At 43.6% G+C, this 10000-nt stretch overlaps 1 protein-coding gene across 3 annotated transcripts in view; it reads left to right on the forward strand.

Moving 5' to 3' along the window:
• Window positions 1-10000, forward strand: part of cntnap2a (contactin associated protein 2a) — a 300311-nt gene that overhangs the window by 150831 nt on the left and 139480 nt on the right. For all 3 annotated transcript variants that reach the window (XM_035526372.2, XM_035526373.2, XM_081721274.1), the window contains exon 9: window positions 9748-9897. In XM_035526372.2, coding sequence (XP_035382265.1) covers window positions 9748-9897 — 150 coding nt within the window. The remainder of the gene's footprint in view (window positions 1-9747; window positions 9898-10000) is intronic.

Raw genomic sequence — 10000 nt, forward strand, 5'->3', positions numbered from 1 at the left:
CACAGTAGGAGCCGCATCAGGAGGGCCGGCTGAAGGATAGGTGGGACTTTCTGTCTCCTCTGGGATGAATCATAGGACCTGTCTCCTCTGGGATGAATCATAGGACCTGTCTCCTCTGGGATGAATCATAGGACCTGTCTCCTCTGGGATGAATCATAGGACCTGTCTCCTCTGGGTGGGGTCATAGGACCTGTCTCCTCTGGGATGAATCATAGGACCTGTCTCCTCTGGGTGGGGTCATAGGACCTGTCTCCTCTGGGATGAATCATAGGACCTGTCTCCTCTGGGTGGGGTCATAGGACCTGTCTCCTCTGGGATGAATCATAGGACCTGTCTCTTCCTACTGATGTGTAAATTGGCTTTGGAGGTGTGAAGATTCCTCACAGAGCCTCAGATAAGTGCATACTTTCCTACTTTCTGAGCAGCTGTACTATCACTTTCCAGGCTTGGTATTTTTCCAGGTGTTCTTGAGTTTACTTTTTCATTTCACTAATTTCACAAAATTATTCATCTTGTCAAGGGCCGTAAAATGGATTTTTTTTTAAAAACAGATTTCTCTTGAGGGAAGCAGACAGAATATGTACTATGAGCACATGGAGAAACCAGGAGAAATGTCTACATGAGTTGTCATGGTAGCTAATAGTGAGGTTCATCTGCAAAACACTGTAACCTTTCATCTGCCAGGATCTGTTATTTCTTAACTCAAGCTTACAGAGTAAGACTTAGATACTGAGTTTTTCCTTCACTAATGAGTAAGTGTCTGTGGTTGTGGAAAGATAATTTGCATAGCGATTTAACATGCTGTTGAGTGAGCGGCAAGATAAGCACAACATGGTGATTTTTTTTTTCTGTAAGTATGCAACATTTTGAGAAAGTGTGACTCTTCTTTCTTTGTGTATCATTATACGCACTGAAGATTGCTGAGACCAATGACATACTAGCCCACCAAAATTAACAGAAAAATGGGAATGGATGTTTGGAAATCCTGGTTCTCCTAGTGTGCTTGATTGTTACTCTTTTATGGTGTTCAGACTTTGGGTGTTTTTTTACCCTCTAAGCAAAAGTAACAGGTGCTGGGAGCATCGCTGCATATCAAATCATAAACCAAAATTGACAGGGCGGCTGAAAATAACCAGAGAAATCCAGGGCACTTAAACTGCAGGGGCAAGTCACATGACTGGCAGGTTGATGAATCACACTGATCCCGGGCTTGTTCCGCTGTGTTAATGCAATCATTTGTTTAAAAAAAAAAAAAAAAAGAAACAAGGAAGCATTCGCCAAGTTTGGTATCTTTTGTTCTCTGGTTATTAAACGCGGTCATCTGTGCTTTGGCTGATGCCTTCAAGGTGTGCGAAGTCTCTTGGAAAGAGACACAGACAGCTGCCTTTTCCTCCAGACTTCCTGTCCCGTATTGATCTGCAGTAGAACTCAGATCCGGATATATGGAGCTCTGTGGATTTTTAGAAATTTGTCTCGACTTTGTGTTTCAGTCCGTAACACTTGTCTGCCTGAGCTGATGTGATTCAGACTTCCTGCCAAACAGAATGGCACAGCATAATCACAGGAAAGTGCAGCGTTTAGCGTCGGCTAACCTGAAGGGACCCACGTTACTGTGAAGCTTGTCTGGTTTATACCAAGCTCTCTGCTGAAGGTCAGAAAGACGGTGAGAGATGCCAGCCACTGCACTGATGGCGCTCAGAGATGACCACTTAAATTCTATTTGGCTTTGCACTTCTTCCGAGTGCCCAGTGTTTCTGTTTGCCCAGGTTAGGGGCCGGCGGATATAAACACACTGTCCGGTCTTTTATGCATTTATTTTGCTGCTTGCTAAGGTAAATAAACCAATCAGGTATAACATTCAAGCCACTGACAGGTGAAGTGAACAAGAGTAAATATTCTATTAAAACTGGTCTGGTGAATGGGTAGGATGTATCAGGCAGGTGAAGACTCAGTTTTTGAAGTTGATGTATTGGAGCAGTTTAAACGGTCCAGTGTTAGGATCCTAGTGACTGTGCCGAGGGCAGAACTGTGATGGCTAGATGACTGAGTCAGACTCAGCAGGTCTTGTGGGGTGTTCCCCGTATGCAGTGGTTAGTACCAACGAAAACTAGTTAAAACTGGTGAACTGGCAACAGGGTTATGGGTCAAGGTTCAAGGCTCATTGTTCTGCACATGGGGCAAAGGCTAGTTTGTCTGGTCCAGTCCAGCAGAAGAGATACTGTAACGCAGAAAGTTCATGTGGATGAAAGGTGTGAGGACATGCTGTGCATTACAGTTTGGTGTGTTTGGTGACAGACCAGTCATGGTGTCAATCCAGGGTACGCCAGTCCAGGGTACACCCGTCCACGTCCAAAAATAGCTACACTATTTTCACGTGAGCATCTGACCTGGGCCAGATGGTCTGGTCTGATGAACCACACATCCTTTTACATTGTGTGGATTACCTGCAGAAGAGATGGCACCAGGATGCACTATTGGGAAGAAGGCCTGCCAGCGGAGACAGTGCAGTTGTCTGGACGATGTCCTGCAGGGAAACTTTGGGTCCTATATATATATATATATATATATATATACACACACATACATACACACATACAGCGGTTGAAAAGTATTGAACACGTCACCAATTTTCTCAGTAAATATATTTCTAAAGGTTCTATTGACATGAAATTCTCACCAGATGTCGGCAACAACCCATCCAATCCACACATGCAAAGAAATCAAACCATAGATGTCTATAAATAATGTGTAATAATGAAAAATGACACAAGGAAAAAGTATTGGACACGCTTCTGAAATGTATTTAATACTTCGTACAAAAGTCTTTGTTGGTGACGGCAGCTTCAAGACGCCTCCTGAATGGAGAAACCAGTCACATGCATTGCTCGGGTGTGATTTTGGCCCATTCTTCCACACAAACACACTTCAAATCCTGAAGGTTCTGTCGGCTCCTTCTATGAACGCTGAGCTTTAGTTTCATAGATGTTCAGTTGGGTTCAGGTCAGGTGATTGGCTGGGCCATTCTCGGAGCTTTATTTTCTTTCTCTGAAACCAATTGAGCGTTTCATTGGCTGTGTTTGGGATCATTGTCTTGCTGAAATGTCCACCCTCATTTCATCTTCATCTTCCTGGTAGATGGCAACAGATTTTTATAAATAATGTCTCGGTACATTTGTCCATTCATCCTTCCTTCATTTATATGAAGCGTGCCAGTGCCATATGCTGAAAAACAGCCCCACACCATGATGTTCTCACCTCCAAACTTCACTGTTGGAATGGTGTTTTGGGGGTGATTTGCAGTGCCTTTTGACCTCCAAAATAGGTGTGTATTATGGCATCCAAAGAGTTCAATTTTGGTCTCATCTGACCAGAATATATTCTCCCAGTATTTCACAGGCTTGTCTAAATGTTGTTGAGCAAACTTTAAACGTGCTTCAACATGCTTTTTCTTCAGCAATGGAGTCTTGTGTGGTGAACGTGCATACAGGCCATGGAGGTTGAGTGCATTACTTATTGTTTTCTTTGAAACAGTTGTACCTGCTGATTCCAGGTCTTTCTGTAGCTCTCCACAGGTGGTCCTTGACTCTTGGAGAACTCTTCTGATATTTTTTTTCACTCCTCTGTCTGAAATCTTGCAGTGAGCAGCTGGTCGTGGACAGTTTATGGTGAAATGATGTTCTTTACACTTCCGGATTATGGCCCCAACAGTGCTCACTATAACCTTCAGTAGTTTAGAAATTCTTCTGTAACTAATTCCATCAGTAAGTTTTACAATAAAGTTGCAAAGGTCTTGAAAGAGCTAACAGGTTTTCTCCATCATGAGATGTTTCTTGTGTGGCACCTTGGTAATGAGACACCTTTTTATAGGCCATCAGTTGAACCAGCAGACATTAATTTGCACTAAGTACATTAAGTGGCAGGATTGCTTTCTAATTACTGATAGATTTCAGCTGGTGTCATGACTTTCCATGGCTTTTTGCACCTCTCCTTCTTCATGTGTTCAATATGTTTCCCCTATGTCATTTATTATTACACATAGCTTAATTTATTACACATAGCTTAATTTATTACACATAGCTTAATTTATGGACATCTATGGTTTGATGTCTTTGCATGTGTGGATTGGATGAGTTGTTACTGACATCTGGTGAGAATTTCATGTCAATATTGCCTTAAGAAATACACTTACTTAGAAAATTGTTGATGTGTTCAATACTTGTGTGTGTGTGTGTGTGTGTGTGTGTGTGTGTGTGTGTGTGTGTGTGCGAGTGTGCGTGTGTGTGCGTGTGTGCGTGTGTGCGCGTGTGTGTGTGTGTGTGTGTGTGTATGTGTGTGTGTGTGTGTGTGTGTGTGTATATAATATTTTTAATAGGTTATACACTCATTAAACAGCTCTAACAGTCATGGTCCATGGTGGTATTGGTCAGCACTCACACATGTGATGTTTTTAAAAAGTGGTTTAACACTGTTGTTGAAAGGAATGGTCAGTGTCAAGTGTTCAGGATTTTTGTCAGATCTGTTTACTAGCAGAGTATTTTCTTCAGACTTTCACTCAATCTGTTCTTTCCTGTTACACTCATATATGAGCACATGTTGGAAGGTTTAATAGGAAGTGCTTTTAAGGCCTGTCAGCAACACCTTAATCTGTCCAATCTCTTAATCCGTCTAATCTTATAAATAAGACTTTGGTAAAACTACAGTAAAACACAGCAGGCAATAATTCATTTTAAAGTTTATGAAATGTACTGTTTGTTTTCATAATTTAATCATTTGTGTTTGCCATATTTGATTTTTCAGTATTCATGCCATTCACTATTTTTTCAACAACTGCCACTATTTATAGTTTCTTTTTAATGGTTTTGCATTTGGCACATAAATCCCTACATTACTTTCTGTGCTTCCTTATCTCACCCTGACTGGCTATACTGGTATCAGTCATCTGCACTGACTGACTATACTGGTATCAGTCCTCTGTTTGTATCACTGCTGGACTCTACACTTGGTGGCTGTACATCCCTTGATTTCTGCATGTGCACAAAAGAATCATATGTCATATGTCCATGTTTACATTCACAATGCAGAAGGAAATGCGATCACAAATTGAATTTTTTTGTGTAATGGCGTTTCTGCTCTTACCCGTAAGAGCTCCTCTGCTGAGGGGGGCGTAGACAGCATTTTACTGCGCAGGCCATGTTCCTAAGTAACGGAGGAGGCCATGCAGAGAATTAAGTGGGAAGAGATGCAACTGGGCTATTCTATATGTGTCCCTAGAGAGGCTCCTTCTCTCTGTCCTGCGTAACACCTTCGTGAGTGGAATTCCAAACAGGAATCTGGACAAATGCTTGGGAACTGTCCGTTTGGCTTGCCAGAGGAGTTTGTTTATGACAGGCTTCAAAGGCGAATCTGGACGCTGTAGTTTCTTTGACGTCCTGGTCCTGGATATCCATGCAGAATTAGCAATGATCGCGAGCCAACACAGCAACCACGTGCGTAATGTGTAATCAAACACATCTGTGTTTGATTGTGTTTGTGTGTAATCTGTGTCTGATGGTCAAATACGGTCGGGTCTGATTGACCTCTCCTGAAAATCCTGTAGCAATTTATCAGACATTGCATTTAAATTAAAGCTTGGGCATTACTCTGCCATAATAAACATTGCTGGACACAAGCTACATTTTCACTCACTCTGAGGTCCACTTCTTTTTCCAAATGTGATTTTCCTCCTTCAGAGTCTGTCTGGGTCAAATATTACCAGTAAAAAAAAATAAACATGTTCCTCCCTTTTTAGCAACTGGCAGAAAGACAAAATTACTTTTCCTTTTGGAGGTGACTGAAAGCAGTGGTCAGCTCTGTCGCTCCTGATCTAAGGTCGTCATCGGTTTCATTACACTAGTGTTGTATTGTGCTGTTTGTTTTTATCCTCCTATTATGACGGTTCTAAATGAAAGGCCAGCAAATACGCCTTTTAAAAATTTGTAGATTTTATTACAAACTTATTTTTTTCTTATCGCAAATCTTTATGACTAATTTGACTTCATGTGACTCTCGGCACTCCCATCTAGATCCCGTAAGTGGCAGGCTCAGCTGAAAGCCACGTCACGCCTCTTAAACAGGACAGCCCAAGGTTATTTTATTCTTCAATTATGAATTCACTTCAGTCAGAAGTTAAAGGCCTGACGGTTTACGACCCATTTTGCTGTTAGAAACTCTTAACGGGTCTGAGCCGAACCTGCAACGACGACGTAAAACGCTTCCAATGTGACCTCCTCCGCAGGCAGAATGTGTTTTTAGCTTTTCTGAGCCTCGTCACTCCTGCAAACCACAGTGCGTCTTGCTCGTGTGGCAGTTGAAATCCGGCTCGTTAGCATTTCTTTTCCGGGCGTATATGCCTTTCATATCTCTCATAAAGGCCTCAGACTCCCGTGATGTTCTTTTCCTCTGCAGAGCTTGTAGCTTGTAGTGCGTGTGTGTGCCCGAACACACGGATGTGTGGGCAAGGTCAACACACACACACCCTGTCCACCCTCACGCCCAAACTGAATCCTGAGCGTCCTGGGTGGGGATATTTATGGAACGATATCAACAAAAGTACATTTAAATCTGATCCGCATCCATTTCTCCATGTTTACACCATGAAAAGTACAGAGACATCTGGTCCTTTTTTAACAATCCTGAATAGAAATCCCTCCCCCAAACATCCCTTGTCCTTCTGGATGAAAAAGATCCATTTGGGAAGTGGATTTTCCCACCTGGCCCATGAAGCATCTGCTAGTGTCCCAGCCAGACCGCCGGGACACAGGTGTAGCAGACCTACATGAATCCAAAGACCAGAAATCACTGGGTGGGCACAGCTGGGGAGTAATTTGGTGTCCATCTTGTAACTGAATGAGAGGAGCTTCTGATTAGCACATTTGCATCACACTGACATTCACCGAGTCTGTTTATCAATTGAAGTGTGAATTGTTAGTAGAGACTATTGGTCAATTTTTTAAGAAATATGTGTGGAATGTTTTAATAACTCTCTCTACAAATGATCTCACTTATGGCCGTCTAAGAACTGCTCACCTAAGACCTGTGAGAAGGAGAAACATGAAATATTATTACGTGAACTTGAAATAACGACCAGCTAAAAAAAATAACAGCATCTCTTGGTAAAAGAAGAATAACTTCTACACCACATTTCTGATGTACAGGCAGAGATGAGAAATGAACTCAGAAGAGCCGAAACATTGTGATCCTGGTCTCACGAGTGCCGTTGACCACAGACGGCCGCCGTTAGTCATGGTGTTTATGGGTTCTTGAGACTTAGGAGGTAAAGCTTACCCAGCAGGCCTTGTTAGCTGACATCATCGTGTCTGGGGCCTTTAGATGCCGCTGGTCAGTCCTCCAGGAACGCTTGGCTTGCCGTGCAGATGAGTCATTCCACAGAGCAGCTCCCGTAACTGCATCAGAGAGCCTCGGAAACACTCACACTCTACAGGACAAGGAGACAGGGCCCTCCAGGGGTCAGTCAAAGCTGTCCACGTCCGAGACTCAGTGGCCTTCAGCTAACATCCTCTCTGCTGGTAAACAGGCTGGGTGGGTTTTTTTCTTTCTCTCCTTTAGTTGTGTGTGTGTGTGTGTGTTTGTGTGTACGTAGGTGCCTATGAGTGCCCCAGTAGAAATTTGGGAGTGTGTGCGGTTGTGCGTGCATGTGTGTGGTTGAGCGAGTGTTTGTGTTAGTGGTTGTGTGTGAGGTTGTGAATGTGGTTGGGTGGAGGTTTGTGTGTGTGTGTGTGTTAACAGGAGGTTTCATCCACTCGTAATGATTCCATCACACTGACAAGTAATATCAGGTTCTCCCAGGGGTCATGCCAGGACAGGGCGCCGATGGCCTTTATGCTGCTGGACTGTAATTAGGTGCCACTATGGAGGCTGGCTGTAGTCATGTCACGAAGCTGAAGAGCATAAAGACTGCACTTCCCATGATTCACCTCTCTAGTGATTGGTTACTCAGATCACTGAGCATGGGCAGCAGTCCTGCTACACACACACACAACTTGTGCTGCCTGTGTGCTAATGCTGCTTTCGTATGCGCCTGACTGCCAAAGCTGGCTAGCTGCAGGTCGCGCGTTCTTCCATAAACTCAGTGTCACAGCGATTTCATGTTTCAACCTGGGCACCTGTGCCCTGTCTGCTCTGCGCTGCCCCTAACTCACACTGCCAGCTCACAAATCCTCTGCATGAACTCATCTGTGGGTTCTGCTGTCTTGCGCTCCAGATAGGAGACTCTGACAACTGTGTCCAACGCCTCTGCTCATACACTGCTCACACACACCAGCTGCTAGCTGCAAATGAACACAATGGACAGAGTTTGAGTGAGATGAATGGATGAAAATGTTGAGAGAGGGAGGGAACCCTCTTTTGAGTCGCCATCACTATCCAACATATTCCTCAGCTATAGTAGTGTGTAGCCAAGGTGCTGTGGTCTTGTTCAGATTTACTGGACTTCCCCGTGCTGTGAGAGAGAATGAGAGAAATTCTGTGTGTGTGTGTGTGTGTGTGTGTGTGTGTGTGTGTGTGTGTGTGTGTGTGTGTGTGTGTGTGTGTGTGTGTGCAAAATGCCCGCCAAGGAGCTTCAGTGCTGTGACTAGTTCGTAGAGAATGCCTGCGTGTGATTTATTGATCAGGGGTGCTGAATGCGTGGCTATCAGGCATCCAGGTCTTGGCGGCACGACTCTGCTGATTGGGATTCCAGGCGTACCTCGTAATTGACTGCTCATCAACCTATTGACCCGCTAGATGGGCCCCGTGTTGTCGACGCTGAATGTGTGGCAGTCAGAGAGCTCTGGCAGGCAGCACGTGATAAAGCATCGATCTTGAATAACCCTCCCTTAATCTCTGATTATAACCCTCCCATAATCTCTGATTATAACGTTCCCATAATATCTGATTATAACCCTCCCATAATCTCTGATTATAACACTCCCATAATTTGATTATAACGCTCCCATAATCTCGGATTATAACCCTCCCATAATCCCTGATTGCATTTTTAGAAAGCGAGCCATCCCCTTTTTACACATCTGTGTGTATTGTTTAGGGAAATGTACATGTTGTTAAATGCGTTTAGTCAAACTGCGTGATGTGGTATGTCCAGTTAAACTGGAACTCCTCTACTATAAGAACTTGGCCTGTGCTTTAAAAGACTCTGATTGATTGTTATTATTACACGTTTTCAGACGTAAACGCATTCTGCCTCTCAAGGCTCTAATCTTGAAGGTTCTGACCTGATGAAGGACATGTCTTGCTATGTGTACTGTGAAAAGCTGACAACAAGAAGGCATCCACAGATATTATGTATCTTTATATATATATATATAGCATCTATATGTATAGTATCAATGACAGATTTAATCTACGGTATGTGAGAAAGGGCCACATTATATATGTGTTGAGTAGAAATGTTTTTTAAAGAACGGTGTGGATGTGAAAGGTTTTGTCCTGCTCTGATTTGGCCGGCGCTTCATTCAGGACTGTAGTAGATGTGAGCAGGTTCCAGCCACTTTTGAACCGAAGGGAGATTCATAACGATGACTACAGGTGGTCATTTAGTGTGCCAGTCTAAATGTGGGCAGAATGTGGCAGAGTGGATAGACTGTCACGCAGGCATGGAGGGGCCAATTAGTCCAGAATATCTACATTATTCAGGTCAAGTCCCTACTCTGTCTCATCGCTCTCTCTCTATCTCCCTCTCTCTGTTAACAGGTGTGGGGTTGAATGATGGGGAATGGCATGATGTCCATTTCCTGGCTAAAGAGAACTTTGTTATGCTGACCATCGATGGTGACGAGGCCTCGGTCGTGAGAGCCAACACCCCTATTCACATCACAACAGGAGGAACGTACCACTTCGGAGGTAAGTTCCCCAACATATCTACCCTCAGATGGTTTCCATTCCTGGGAATTCACTGGGAATTATTAGCACAGTGGAAATTCCCTTTTCATTTGCATGGCTTTCC

The sequence above is a fragment of the Electrophorus electricus genome, chromosome 1 (assembly GCF_041902795.1).
Source record: "Electrophorus electricus isolate QZ-2024a chromosome 1, ASM4190279v1, whole genome shotgun sequence".
NCBI lineage: Eukaryota > Metazoa > Chordata > Actinopteri > Gymnotiformes > Gymnotidae > Electrophorus > Electrophorus electricus.